The sequence below is a fragment of the Neophocaena asiaeorientalis genome, unplaced genomic scaffold (assembly GCF_003031525.2).
Source record: "Neophocaena asiaeorientalis asiaeorientalis breed wild unplaced genomic scaffold, Neophocaena_asiaeorientalis_V1.1 scaffold896, whole genome shotgun sequence".
Classification (NCBI taxonomy): Eukaryota; Metazoa; Chordata; class Mammalia; order Artiodactyla; family Phocoenidae; genus Neophocaena; species Neophocaena asiaeorientalis.
In genome coordinates, this window is record NW_020175779.1 from 6,178 (window position 1) to 22,373 (window position 16,196).

The 16,196-nt window shown below is 39.0% G+C and overlaps 1 protein-coding gene across 5 annotated transcripts in view; it reads right to left on the reverse strand.

Moving 5' to 3' along the window:
• Positions 1–2,463: 2,463 nt before the first annotated feature.
• Positions 2,464–16,196, reverse strand: part of NEK7 (NIMA related kinase 7) — a 146,030-nt gene continuing 132,297 nt past the window's right edge. For 4 of the 5 annotated variants that reach the window (XM_024732228.1, XM_024732229.1, XM_024732224.1 and 1 more), the window contains one exon: positions 2,464–5,454. In XM_024732228.1, coding sequence (XP_024587996.1) covers positions 5,344–5,454 — 111 coding nt within the window. In that variant the 3' untranslated portion in view covers positions 2,464–5,343. The remainder of the gene's footprint in view (positions 5,455–16,196) is intronic. The other variant, XM_024732226.1, reaches the window with a different exon arrangement.

Consider the following 16,196-nt stretch of genomic DNA (forward strand, 5'->3'; position numbering starts at 1 on the left):
TTCGCTTCTTGGACAGCCAAACTTCTTCCCATCTGAAGCTTCCCAGGCATTCTTCCTCTGCCTTCCTTGTCTGTTCTTGGACTGACTCCTTCTCATGCTTTAGGTCTGGACTTAAGTGTCACCTCCGCAGTGTCTCTTTTCCTCCATAGGAAATTTCCTCATCACAACTTGCATTTACATACTTTCATAGACGTACTTGGACTTGATTTTAAATCCATGGAAACAGAGACATTTGCTCAAGACTGTATTGTGGATCTGGTATATGGGGATGCCCAGTGAACACTGGTGGGGTTAGTGGATCAATTCTTTGATCTCCTTCTTTTTTATCACCTCTGCACTCCTGATCTAATATTTTCAGTTTCTTCACTTGCTACTTCTCTTAACCTCTTAACCATCATTTAATCTTTAAAATTGAGCTACTACTACGCCTGGTTACCATGTACTTCTTCTCCATATGCCACATCTTTCCTGTTTTTACCCCCAACTTGTTTTCCACTCTTCTCCTAGTGAATCGTCCACTTTGAACATCACCATGACTTCCGCATTAAGTCCAGGGTCCCAATCTTAATCCTTATTATCCTAATTTCTTTGTAACTTTTGGCAGCTGATAACTTCATGTTTTTCTTCTGGTTTACCTTCTGTTTTTGATTCTTTTACGTCCTTACTTGTCCTTCCTTCCCTGGCTGCTGCCGTTTTTGCACAATCCCCTGGAGTACTCAGCTCCACTTCCGACACTGTAAGCACTATACTGTTAATTCAAGAAGAATAAACTGTGTGACTACCACGAGGGGAGCACTGTAAGCGTGTAACACCACACTGAACAACACAGGAAGCATCTGTCCTCCTGGAGCTTAGGGTCTAGCAGATTACAAATTAACCAAGAGTCACACAAGTGATCATTTGGGTGCACTGGGGTCAGCACCAAAGGAAAAGTATAGGATGAGTGGCTCCTGGAAAAGTTCATTTGATGTCAGCCATGGAGGAGTAGGAGGATTCTTGTGGCCAAAGGGGAAGAGCTATTTAAGTTGTACTAGCCCTAAGGTGAGAAAGAACTTGGGGCTCTTGGAAAACCAGTCCTGTGGGCCTAGAATGCAGAGAATTAGGCAAAAGTAGATGAAGACTGGGGTCAGAAAAGATGCATATGGTGTAACAACAGCTCCGTTTAGCAAGCACTCGCTTGGTGCCAGGCATTGCACTTAGCCCTTTATAAAATGTATTGCAATTTAATTCTCTTGTAGTATTTACGAATTTACATCGCTACTTTATACTTGAGAAAGTGAGGATTAGAGAAATAACGTATGAACAGGATTATGCTTCTGGGAGTGAAAAAAATTATTTTCTATGCATTGTAATATTCGCAATGAAAATAATTTACTCAAAAACCCCTGGTTACAAATATTAACTTTCAGGTTCTCTTTTACTCTACTTTTCTCTCTTAAGGATTAAAATTAGAGACCCAAGTGAACAATGAAATGGGTGTGTAAGAAGACCAGAAAGAAACTCCCTCAGAGAAACCCCTCAATTAAAATAAACCTCACAAACATCCCCATATTGCTCTGAAAAACAATCTGAGGAGCCTGTTTTAATATTCTTCATTAATTGCATCTGGAACCCACGTTATTAAAAGTAGATAATGTAACAGCTCCACAGATATTTTCTGGTAAGGTTTTGTGGCAGCAATCTTTGTCAGTATGTTAACATTTTGATTTTAAAGTTCGTTAGTGCAGTAGTTTGGTGGTAAAGATAGCTGCACCAACTAATAATCCATGTAAACATAGATGCCTGGTACTGACTTTTCTAATTAACAAACATACTTTTGAAATAAAATTTCAAATAGTCCAACAGTATCTTGAACCTAAAATGTCCTATTACTTACAATCACACATGCACACACACAGTGAGGCTGCAGGTTCCTTACTATCTGTCCTAGGTTATAAAATGAGCTATACTTCGCCACAAGCTACTGGGAATGTGATCCTGATGTGTAAGGTATACCCCTCGCTCTACTACCAGCCTGGCAGATTTTACCCCATTAGGATCTTTCGGCCTCCAAGTCTCCAGACATGGTAGCGATTGTCACTTCCTATGTGAAAAGAACATTCCAACTATCTGTAATATTATTAGGGGTATACTACAGTGATAGGAATAGAATCTGTTGCCTGAGTTTTAGACACCTTTTATAATTTTAAGAAACTTTTCTTACTCAAAGACACTAAATGATGTACCAAAGAGAGAAGGGACAGGTGAAGATGTGCCTTCATTTAATGCATATTTAAAAGCCTACTTCTTAGGGTCTGTCAGCCCTCCACTATCACCACCCCCAACTGTTTTAATTCTCAGGCTTCTCCAAAATGATAGAGTTATGGAAATGAATAAGAACTGCTTCTGTAGATTAAGTGTTAAGTGAAATAAACAATGGTAGACTTTAGAGGAAAAAAATCATAGATACATAAAAATTTTTACTGTACTTAATTTTAAATCTTTATTTATATTAGGATATTATACAATTTTCAAAGCTAACAACAGAGTCTTTTTAGTATGTGTATTGGTAGCATAACAAAATAAAAGTACTTCACAAAAGAAGTCCATATTACAGTACTATTGAAATAGGAGGCATATGATAATTATGCATTCGTGGGTTATAAACATAATACATTCATTTTAAAGAAAAAACCATTTAATATGAATAACATTTTGGTTAAAATAAATATGCAAATGTTAACAGTAACACCTGAAGTGTATATTGATACAAGAATGGTGTTGTGTAATAGACACTATGTAGAATGGTAAGCGGTCATGAAGTGGCTGTCCTGTCTTACTAAATTCACAATCATTGCACATTGCTGAACGCTTTATTTATACAGGGATACGCTTCATCCACCATTCCTAAACCTCAGCACATGAAACAAAGTCACCCCATGTTGTGTCCTGGGGAACTGGTACCAAAGTCTAAAATAAGGGTTAGAATCAGATGTACCTTTCATTTTACTGTTCCTCATATCAACTCAAATGTTTTACTTAATACAAAATTTACTTATCAGCAGAAATACAAAGAGAACATTTTATAGGTGATTATAAAAATTAATCATCTTCATAATTCTTTGACATGATCCCGTTCAAAATTAAAATTTGTTATGTGCAGTGGTTTCTGCAAGAAAAATATGAACACTTAGATAAAGATACAATGTCCAAAACAAAGTTTCCATATGTAGAAAACAATAATGGACTTCCCTGATCAATAAGTTCTTGCCAACTATTCCCTTCCAGCAGATAGATTCACTTAAAAGTTTAAATCTCTGCTTAAAAGTCCTGTGAGGCGTTAAGCTGATGATTTTTAGATCCATGTATCTTTAAAGACTGCAAGAAAAAGGAGTGTATCTGTTCCAACTAGAGAACATTTCACCTCCATGAATCATATTACATTAAAATGAACATGACACTAACGGTCAACAGAAACAATTCCCTTCGTCACTCTGGAGAGGAGGGTGCGGGCATCCAATGCGGTCAAAGTCACCAGAATCTGGGAGAAACGGCATGCCCGGCCCTCACATACAGAATGACCACCTCTCCTGTGTCTGTCCCGGGATAAAATTACCCTCCATTCAGAAATGATTAAGATACTGTAGCTGACTAAATTTAGAAAAAAAGTTTACACTTTTGCCCTTTGTACATTTTTAAAGTTTACAAATGACTTGGACGTATTCAAATGATTGTAAGAAAAAATACTTCTGTGGAAAAAATAAAACTAGCAGTTATATGGGCTAAAGGTAGGTGTTCTCTGAGCATGAGGGTTTCCTGTTGGCAGGATTATTGTCCCAAGGTTACATGGTGGCATGGGCGTCCTTAGGCAGTGACTGCCACACAGGCTTTTGGCTTCACAACTCTGGGAGGAGCTGGTCACCACTAACATGAAGGCATTCAGGGAAAACATCTCCATGACAGCGTTTACTAAACTCTGCCCATTTCCTTAAATTAAACAAAGTGTTACCACCTCTGTTATCTTTATGCATGAATACAGTACTTTGCCTAAAAGCTTCTCAATAGAAACGTTTAGCTCATAAAAACTCTGTGGTAGTGGCCAGTTTTCATTTCTTTAAACATATTCTAAAGTTACAACCTTGTCGGATAAATTGAAACAGTATCAACATTCACAGCTACAGTACAATGCACATCCCTCTTCCTGACAAGAAACGGCACCGTGCATACACAGTGGCCCAAATTTTCAAAATTGAAAAAAAAAATGTTTTCAATCCAGGAAAAGTGTTGGTATATCAAATATTTATTTTAAGGTTATTATGTTGTCAGAAAATCTGAAACATTAGCGGATAAAATGCATGTACAATATAAATAGGAAAGTAACGAATAAAAAAAATTTCTGAAGGGGGTCAATCAGAACTTCAATAAAATCTATGAATAAAAACATATGCTTACACTATAGTGTACAATCATGAGTATAGAGCATTTAAATTTGTAAAGAAACTGAAAATAGTACTGCAGGATTATTCGAAGAATATTTTTCAAATGTACAAAGAACAGTAAAAACACACAGAAAAGGGCAATGTGCAACTTGGAAAATTACTACCACACCAGCCAAAGAAATCCTTAACCACTTTTTAAATGGATTCATTTATACCATTTTAATGCAAGGAGAATTTCAAAGATATTAAAATAAAACAAAATAAAGCAGAAAACTCTTCAGTGTCTGACTCACATTTTATCCCCAAATCTTTTCACATTTAATAGTTGCATTTTGAATGTATAAGCTATTTTAAATCTATAAGAGTTTTAAAGGCTTCTCAAATAGTTCATATGTCTACATTTATCTTTAAGAATCCTATTTGAAAGCTACAATGCTAAGAACTAAAACACATACTTCAAACTTTTAAAAATAAAATAATCACAAAAGTTCACAATTGGGTTCATCTCAAATGTCCATAAATGACTGGAGAGCAGCACACAAGGCACATGTTCAGATACCTTTCTCAGGATGCACGTCTGTCCCAATGGGGCCAAGCCGAGCCGCCAACATTTGGCACTGAGAGTCTATCTGAACATGACTTATCAGCACAAAACTCAAAATAATTCTAAAAATCTTTAGCCATTAAAAACCATCATGTTCCATTTGCTCTCCTAACACGCAATCTGATTATTCCAAAGTCACTGGGGTTTGCAAGAAGGTGATGACTTAAATTGGTACAAAATGAAGCTTAGATGAAAACTGGTTAAGGATTCAAAGCACACTAGCTCTGAAATATTAGTCTTAACACCCAAGAACAGGGAGGTATGATTTGCACAGAAATACTTGAACTTGGGTTGCTTACATCCTCCACGCCGTCCATGCGCTCAGCTGCTGGCCATGCAGGCATGCATCCTCTTGGCCACGTCGTACACATACGTGATGTCTGGTCGCTTTTCTGGGTCTGGGTTGATGCACATGTTCACCAACTGCCGCAGCTGCAAAGACAGAAAAGACAACCTGCTTCAGGAAACCATTCTGGTCGGACAGTAACAAGGAACACACTTTGAACAGCTATAGACTTACAGGGTAAGTGTTCTGCTAAATGTTTATTTGGCTGGAAATATATGTGACCGCTGTCAATGACTTTACAATTAGTGGAAGGATCTAAGAAGCATATTCATTGGTGAGTGTTAATGTCAAGCATGGAGCATTCTCCATGATCAGAGGCTTTACAATGATCTTATGATCTTTCAAAGAAGTTTAATCAGAAGACAGAAGTCATGAAAGACAGTAAGTTTTAAACTCTAAGTCTCCAAATTAACTGAAGATCTCTATACATTTATTTGATCTAAAGTTTACTACAATAGCCTTGATTGTAAGTTTAAATTTTAATAGCTTACTATATATCTAAATTTATACAAGGAAATTAGGATAAATGGCTATCACATACATTTATCATAAACCAATTTATATATTTGCATATATATATAAAGTTTTTATTAGTTTTAAAGTAAAAGCACTAATCCAAACTAAGAATAATAAAGGCAAACTAAGTAACAAATAGTATTCTAATTCTCAACTGTATGAAGTAGTATTTATATCCTCATTTTATAGATGAGAGGACTGAGGTTTACTTATTGGGTTGGCCAAAAGGCTCATTTGGTTTTTTGCATAAAATGGCTCTAGTAGCACTTAGTTGTCTTTAACTTTATTCAAAACAATTTTGTTAGATTGTATGTGACACCTGTCATATCAGCGTGCATTTAAAAAAAGACTTATCAAAGTTGGTAAATTTTTCTGTAGCCATTTTAATATTGAGGGTGGAAGGAAAAAAGCAACATTTTCAGCATATTTGTGACTGACTGAATGTGTCAAAAGTGGTCTGCGAAGTTTGGTGCTGGAGATTTCTTGCTGGATGATGCTCCATGGTCGGGTAGGCCAGTTGAAGTTGATAGTGATCAAATCAAGACACTAATTGAGAACAATCAATGTTATACCATGAGGGAGGATAGCCGACACACTCAAAATATCCAAATCAAGCACTGAAAATCATTTGCACCAGCTTGGCTATGTGAATTGCTTTGATGTTTGGGTTCCACATAGGTTAAGTGAAAAAAACCTTCTTGACAGTATTTCCACATGCAATTCTCTACTTAAACGTAACGAAAACATACCATTTTTAAAACAAATTGTGACGGGCAATGAAAAGTGGATACTATACAATGGGGCAAGTGAAATGAAGCACCACCAACCACACCAAAGGCCAGTGTTTATCCAAAGAAGGTGATGTTGTGTATAGGGTGGGATTGGAAGGGAGTCCTCTATTATGAGCTCCTTCTGGAAAAGCAAATGATTAATTTCAACAAGTACTGCTTCCAGTTAGACCAACTGAAAGCAGCACTCGACAGAAAGTGTCTGGAATTAGTCAAGAGAAAACACATAATCTTCCATCAGGATGACGCAAGACCGCATGTTTCTTTGATGACCAGGCGAAAACTGTTACAGCTTGGCTGGAAAGTTCTGATTCATCCACCATATTCACCAGACATTGCACCTTCGGATTTCCATTTATTTCTGTCTTTACAAAATTCTCTTAATGGAAAAAATTTCAATTCCCTGGAAGACTGTAAAAGGCACCTGGAACAGTTCTTTGCTCAAAAAGATAAAAAGTTTTGGGAAGATGGAATTATGAAGTTGCCTGAAAAATGGCAGAAGGTAGTGGAACAAAAAGGTGAATACGTTGTTTAATAAAGTTGTTGGTGAAGATGAAAAATGTGTCTTTTATTTTTATTTAAAAACTGAAGGCACTTTTTGGAGAACCCAATACATCACAGAAAACACATTTTGACAAATTAAAATATCCTTCCATCTGATCCTACAGCCAATGAGTGAAGGATATAGAATTATTCTTAATTCTATTGCCATAGTTTACGAAAACACACGTCTTTGTAATCTGGTCTTTGCCAGATGACAAGCCAAATCAAGAGGAAGAACCAGATTCTTTAGTATTTAAGTATGTCTTTGAAATTATTCAGATATTCTGAACACTTGCATTAACTCTTTCTCGCCAGTATAACAGCACATAAATTATCAAATCACTGTAATTTCTTCACAGTCCTCAACGTCCACCACGAAGATTTTTTTCATCTGGAGGAAACAGAAGCTGGTGATAAAATCTGTGGGCTCAGTCTGTTAACAGTGCGACAAGGAAGTGAGAAAAGTCAGCTGGAAAGGTGTGTGGAAGGAGGCCCCCAGGGGAGGGGAGAGGAGGGGAGGAGATGGACGGGGCTGTGGAAGCCGGGCTCGCTCAAGGCACCTGCAGCCCTGTGCCCTGAAGTAAGGCACTGTCTCCCAAGGTTTATTTCTTCAGCTATTCAAAAAGGAGGCTGGAGTAGATAACCTATAAGGATTCTTCTAGCTCTAGCCCCTAGGTTGTATGATTCTACCAGAATGAAGTTTAATGATACGACTTCACATCTAGAAGTTCAACAACGCTGACAGTTAATGGTAGTCCCACTGAGAGGGTCTGAGGATTTCAATTTCTATTCTTTGCAGTGGTGCAGAGGATAGTATTCGACATTCTAAGGGGTATGGCCGTACACAAGGCATCTTACTATGGTGATCTAAGAGAGATTTAAATCAGAAAGAGGTTGGCATTTTACCCATTAAAATAAAAACAAATACACCCAGTTATACACAATATAGAAAACAGCAGGAAAACTATAATGATACTTATATTTAAAAAGACAATGTTTTCTAACACGTCACCTAGTTGTCAGAAATTTTGTTTAGAGATGAAAATTATAAAAGAAGCAGAAAGGATACCTGTGGTACCAAAATTAATTCTATTTAACCAAGATACAAGCAGATGCAATAGCCATTTTTTGACTGAATGAAACTGCTGCACCCTTCAGGCTAGTCAAGAAACCTCACTTTTCCTGCACAGTAATTCAGAATAGGGTGAACTTTCCAACCTACTGCGGCAAATGCTTGGCCCTCACATGCTCCCGCCATGAGGATTGCAGCTGAAGGAGACAGGATATCTGGCTCCCTGGGTGGAAGACGAGAGCCAGAAGTAATCGAAAGGGGAAGGGACCAAGAGTGAGGGAAATGGAGAGGTGGATGAGCATCGTAAGGACAGGCTTCACAGGGACACCAGGCGAAGCAGAAACCCCTCAGCAGATGGAGCCAGAACAACCCACCATGTGCTTTTTCCTCCCCATTTATGTGGCTCAATCTCCTTCAGATACGTGGTTTATTTTCTCATAAAGACTCTTCTGGGGGGTGGACACGAGATGGCAGAGTAGAAGGATGTAAGCTCACCTCGTCTTATGAAAACACCAAAATCACAACTGCTGAACAAGCACTGAGGATAAAATTCTGGAACCTACCAAAAAAGATATCCTACATCCAAACACAAGGAAGAAGCTACAACAAGGCAGAAGGAGGGGCGCAATCGCAATAAAATCAAATCCCATACCCGCTAGGTGGGCAAGACACAAACTGGAAATAATTATATCACAGAGGTTTTCCCAGAGGAGTGAAAGTTCTGAGCCCCACATCAGGCTCCCCAGCCTGGGTGTCTGGCAATGGGAGGAGGAACCCCCAGAGCATCTGGCTTTGAAGGCCAGTGGGGTTTGATTGCAGGAATTCCACAGGACTGGGGAAACAAACTCCACACTTGGAAGGCACACAGAAGGTCTCGTGAGCACCAGAACCCAGGGAAAAAGCAGTGACCTCATATGAGTCTGGGCCAGACCCACCTGCTGGTATTGGAGGGTCTCCTGCGAAGGTGGGGGGTGGCTTTGGCTCACTGTGGGGGAAAAAGACACTGACAGCGGCAGTTCTGCCAAGTACTCATTGGCATGAGCACTCCTGAAGGCCACCATTTTCTCACCAAGACCTGGCTCCACCCAACAGCCTATAGGCTCCAGTGCTGGGATGCTTCAGGCCAAACGACCAACAGGGCGGGACCACAGCGCCACCCATCAGCAGAAAAGTCTTCCGGAGGCCACAGCTGCCTGCTAAACACACCCCTTGACATGGCCCTGCCCACCAGAAGGTAAAGACCAGGCTCCACCCACCAGCAGGCAGGAACCAGTCTCTCCCACAGGAAGCCTGCACAATCCTCTCAGATAGCCTCATCCACTAGGGGGGCAGACGGCAGAAACAAGAAGAACTATAACCCTGCAGCCTGCAGAATGGAAACTGCAGTCACAGAAAGTAAGACAAAATGAGAAGGCAGTAGACTATATCCCAGAAAAAGGAACAAGATAGAACCCCAGAAGACAAACTCAGTGGAGATAGGAAATCAACCCAAAAAAGAATTCAGAGCAATGAGAGTAAAGATGATCCGAGATCTTGGAAAAGAATGGAGGCACAGATTGAGAAGATATAAGAAATGTTTAACAAAGACCTAAAAGAACTAAAGAAAAACAGAGATGAACAATAACTGAAATGAAAAATATGCTAGAAGGAAACAACAGCAGAGTAACTGAGGGAGAAGAACAGATAAGTAACCTGGAAAACAGAATGGTGGAAATCACTGCTGCAGAACAGAATAAGGAGAAAAGAATGAAAAGAAATGAAGACACTCTAAGAGACCTCTGGGACAACATTAAATGCACCAACATTTGCATTATAGGGGTCTCAGAAGGAGAAGAGAGAGAGAGAAAGGACCTGAGAAAATATCAAGAGCTTCTAGCTGAAAACTTCCCTAACATGGTAAAGGAAACAGTCACCCAAGTCCAGGAAGTGCTAAAGGAAACAGTCACCCAAGTCCAGGAAGTGCAGAGTCCCAGGCAGGATGAACCCAAGGAGGAACATGCCAGGACACGCAGTAATCAAATTGACAAAAATTAAAGACAAAGAAAAAAATATTAAAAGAAGGGAAAAGCAAAAAACAACATACAAGAGAACTCCCATAAGGTTATCAGCTGATTTTTCAACAGAAACTCTGCAGGCCAGAAGGGAGTGGCATGATATATTTAAGATGATGAAAGGGAAGAACCTACAAAGAAGAATACTCTACTACCCAGCAAGGCTCTCATTCAGATTTGACAAAGAAGTCAAAAGCTTTTAGACAAGCAAAAGCTAAGAGAATCCAACACAACCAGACCAGCTTTGCAACAAATGCTAAAGGAACTTCTCTAGGAGGAAAAGAAAAGGTCACAACTAGAAACAAGAATATTATGAATGGAAAAGCTCACCAGTAAAGGTAAACATACAGTAAAGGTAGGAAATCATCCACACAGAAATATATCAAAACCAGCAATCATGAGGAGGTACACATGCAGGATATTGGAAATGCATCTGAAATTAAAAGACAAGCAACTTAAAATAATCTGTTTATAGAAAGACTGCTATATCAAAACTTCATGGTAACCACAAAACAAAAATCTACAATAGATACACACACACAAAAACAAAAAGGAATCCAAACACAACACTAAAGTTAGTCATCAAATTACAAAAGAAGAGAACAAAAGAGGAAGGGAAGAAAAAAAGACCTGCAAAACCAAACCCAAAACAATTAACAAAATGGCAATAAGGATACACATGTCAATAATTACCCTGAACATAAACAGATTAAACACTCCAACCAAAAGACACAGACTGGCTGAATGGATACAAAAATAAGACCCATATATATGCTGTCTACAAGAGACCCACGTCAGACCTAGGGATACATACAGACTGAAAGTGAGGGGATGGAGAAAGGTATTCTATGCAACTGGAAATCAAAAGAAAGCTGGAGTAGCAATACTCATATCAGACAAAACAAACTTTAAAATAAAGACTGTTACAAGAGAGAAAGAAGGACACTACATAGTGATCAGGGGATCAATCCAAGAAGAAGATAGAACAATTGTAAATATATATGCACCCAACATCGGAGCACCTCAATATATAAGGCAAATACTAACAGCCATAAAAGGAGAAATAGACAGTAACACAATAATAGTGGGGGAATTTAATACTCCATCTTCATCAATGGACACATCTTCCAGACAGAAAATTAATAAGGAAATACAGGCCTTAAATGACACATTAGACCAGATGTAGTTACTTGCTAGTTATAGAGCATTCCATCCAAAAGCAGCAGAATACACATTCTTTTCAAGTGCGCATGGAACATTCTCCAGGATAGATCACATACTGGGCCACAAAATGAGCCTCAGTAAATTTAAGAAAACTGAAATCGTATCACACATCTTTTCAGAACACAATGCTATGAGATTAGAAATCAAATACAAGAAAAAAACTGTAAAAAACATAAACACGTGGAGGCTAAACATTATGCTACTAAACAACCACTGAAGAAATCAAAGAGGAAATCCAAAAATACCTAGAGACAAATGAAAACGAAAGCATGAGGTAAAAGCAGTTCTAAGAGGGAAGTTTATAGCAATACAAGCTTACCTCAGGAAACAAGAAAAATCTCAAATAAACCACCTAAACTTACACTTAAAGCAACTAGAGAAAGAACAAACAAGACCCAAAGTTAGTAGGATAGAAATCATAAAGATCAGAGCAGAAATAAATGAAATAGAAACAAAACAATAGCGAAGATCAATGAAACTAAAAAGCTGGTTCTTTGAAAAAATAAAATTGATAAACCTTTAGCCAGATTCATCAAGAAAAAAAGGGAGAGGGCTCAAATCAATAAAATTAGAAATGAAAAGGAAGTTACAACAGACACCACAGAAATAAAAAGGACTCTAACAGACAACTAAAAGCAACTTTATGCCAATAAAATGTACAACCTAGAAGAAATGGACAAATTCTTAGCAAGGAATAATCTCCCAAGACTGAACCAGGAGGAAATTGAAAATATAAACAGACCAATCACAAGTACTGAAATTGAAACTGTGATTTAAAAACTCCCAATAAGCAAAAGTCCAGGACCAGATGGCTTCACAACTGAACAACCGAATTCTATCTAACAATACTTAGAGAAGAGTTACTACCTATCCTTCTGACACTATTCAAAAAGTCTGCAGAGGAAGAAATACTTCCGAACTCTATGAGGCCATCATCACCCTGATACCAAAGTCAGACAAAGATATCACACAATAAGAAAATTCCAGGCCAGTATCACTGATGACCACAGATGCAAAAATCCTCAGCAAAATACTAGCAAACCAATTCCAACAATACATTAAAAGGATCATACACCATGATCAGTGGGGGTATCCCAGGGATGCAAGGAACTTTCAAGGTCTGCATATCAATCCATGTGAATCAATCCATGTGAATTCATGATCAACCAACTGAAGAAGGAAAACCATATGATCCTCTCAATAGAGGCAGGAAAAGCTTTTGGTAAAAATCAACATCCATTTATGATAAAAACTCTCCAGAAAATGGACATAAAGGGAACATACCTCAACATAATGAAGGTCGTATTTGGCAAAACCACAGCTAACATCATACTCAATGGAGAAAAGCTGAGAGCATTTCCCCTAAGATCAGGAACAAGACAAGGATGTCCACTCTTGCTCACCTCTTTTATTTAACATAGTTTTGGAAGTCTTAACCACAGCAATCAGAGCAGAAAAAGAAATAAAGGGAATCCAAACTGGAAAAGAAGGGGTAAAACTGGCACTGTCTGCAGATGACATGATAGTCTACATAGAAAATCCTAAAGATGCTAACAGAAAACTACTAGAGCTCATCAATGAATTCAGCAAAGTGGCAGAATACAAAATTAATACACAGAAATCTCTTGCATTTCTATACACTAACAACAAAAGATCCAAAAAAGAAACCCAGGAAACAGTCCCATTTACCAGCACATCAAAAACAATAAAATACCTAGGAATAAACCTACCTCAGGAGGCAAAAGACCTGTACTCTGAAAACTGTAAGATGCTGATGAAAGAAATAGAAGATGACACAAACAGATGGAAAGATATATCATGTTCTTGGACTGGAAGAATCAATATTGTGAAAATGACTATGCTACACAAGGTAATCTACAGATTCAATCCAATCCCTATCAAATTACCAATGGCATTTTTCACAGAACTAGAACAAAAATTTTTTAAATTTGTATGGAGACACAAAAGACCCCAAGTAGCCAAAACAATCCTGAGAAAGAAAAAGGAGCTGGAGGAATCAGGCTCCCTGACTTCAGATCATACTACAAAGCTACAGTCATCAAAACAGTATGGTACTGGCACAAAAACAGAAACATAGATCAATGGAACAGGACAGAAAGTCAAGTCTCAAGATAAACTCATGCATCTATGGTCACCTAATCTGTGACAAAGGAGGCAAGAATATACAATGGAGAAAAGATAGTCTCTTCAGTAAGTGGTGCTGGGAAAACTGGACAGTTACATGTAAAAGAATGAAATTAGAACATGGTCTAATGCCACATAGAAAAATACACTCAAAATGGATCAAAGACCTAAATGTAAAATGAGATACTATAAAACTCTTAGAGCATAACATAGAGCACTCTCTGACATAAATTGCTGCAATATCTTTTTTGATCCTTCTCCCAGAGTAATGGAAATAAAAACAAAAATAAACAAATGGGATCTAATTAAACTCAAAAGCTTTTGCACAGCAAAGGAAACCATAAACAAAACGAAAAAAAAAAAAACCCAGAATGGGAGAAAATATTTGCAAACAATACGACTGACAAAGGATTAATCTCCAAAATTTACAAACAGCTCATGCAGCTCATTGTCAAAAGGAAAAAAACAAAAAGAATAACCCTATCAAAACATGGGCAGAAGACATCTCCAAAGAAGACATACAGATGGCCAAGAGGCACATGAAAGGATGCTCAACATCACTAACATTAGAGAAATGCAAATCAAATGAGATATCACCTCACACTAGTCAGAATGGTCATCATCAAAAATCCTATAAACAATAAATGCTGGAGAGGGTGTGGAGAGAAGGGAACCCTCCTACACTGTTTCTGGGAATATAAACTGGTGCAGCCACCATGGAGAACATTATGGAGGTTCTTTAAAAAAAAAAAAAATAGAGCTCCCATACGATCCAGAAATCCCACTCCTGGGCATATATCTGGAGAAAACCATAATTCAACAAGATCCATGCACCCTAATGTTCACTGCAGCATTATTTGCAATAGCCAGGACGTGGAAGCAACCTAAATGTTCATTGACAGATCAATGGATAAAAAAGATGTGGTACATAGATATACAATGTAATATTACTCACCCATAAAAAAGAATGAAATGATACTATCTGCAGCAACATGGATGGACCTGGAAATTATCATACTAAGGGAAGTAAGTCAGAGAAAAGACAAATATCATTGCTTATATGCAGAATCTAAGAAAAAAATGATACAAATGAACTTATTTACAAAACAGAAACAGATTCACAGACTTAGAAAACTTATGGTTACTGGGGGGAATGGTGGGGGGAGGGATAAATTGGGAGTTTGGGATTGACATTAAAATGGATAACCAACAAGGACCTACTGTATAGCACAGGGAACTCTACTCAATATTCTGTGATACTGAGCGTGTGTCTCAAGACTATGAGACTCACGCTTCCTTGGCATCTGCACCTGAGGCACATCACCTGTTCTTTCAGCATCAGAAGAAGTGTTTTTTCTCTTCTCAATTCTGTCACTGGAATCTCTTCCAGAATCTGAACTTTGTATATCAGTAACTAGGACCCAGGTGGCTCTGAATATTTAATGAGTGAATGATGAGTCCGTTATTCTTCTAAATTGTCAGTCTCTCCTCATCTGCTGATTCCTTCACCATAGTATGTAAGTACAGTTAAGTGTGCCTACGGAACTCCTCCTAACTGCTGCTGCACCTCATTTATTTGCTCTAAAACTAAACTCAAGGGTGACTAGAATCTGCACTCACTACCTCGAGTTCCTGAGCCCATGCAGCCACCTTTTTGGGCCCTCATCCCCAGCAGCACCACATTGCCCCACCCTGGCCGAGGTGGGCGGCGTGTGCAGGCGCTACATCTAACGGCCCCCCCGTGCCCTGGCTGCGAGTCCCTCCTCCCCTGGCTCCCTGACACCTTGCTGGTTCTCCTCCAGCTTCTCAGGCTTTTCCTTCTAATTTTCTTTGTAGGTTTAAGGTTTGTCATCCTCTGACAATCCCTCCAGTATTGGTGGGCCCCAAAGCCGTTTCCTTATCCCTTTTCCCTTTTCCCTCCGCCTTCTTATCCTGAGTCATCTTCTTCTGTGCTGCAACCACCGCCACGTGCCGAGGGTCACCAGACCTCCTCAGGGGCCCCATCCATGCACCCACCCCACCACTGCCCTCTGAACACATCTACTCACACGGACTTTAACACCTCATGTGAAACGTGTTCAGAACTGAGATCTTATTCTTTTTCTCCCCAGACCAGTTTTTCCTGTCTTGGGCAGTGCCTCCCATTTCTGAAGCCAGAATCTGAAATTTGTACAGACCCTCATCACACTTCTGCCCCCCTGCCCAACAATCCCCAGCCAAGTCCTACCGGCTGAGAAGACGCACTGTTCCCGTCACAGTCTCCACCACTACAGTACTGGAACACTCCTCCAACTGACAGCTTGCTTCCTTTTAGCAGCTTGGCCTTCTGCTCTGGACCCCTCACGATGATGCCTGATACAGCTTCCCGCACACACTGATCATCCAGTAACACTCAATGGTTTAATTTTAAATCATTACCACTAGAAAGTGATGTCACGTGGGTTAAGGTATATCTGAGTTCCAATCAAGAGAGATGAGTTACAGGGTTC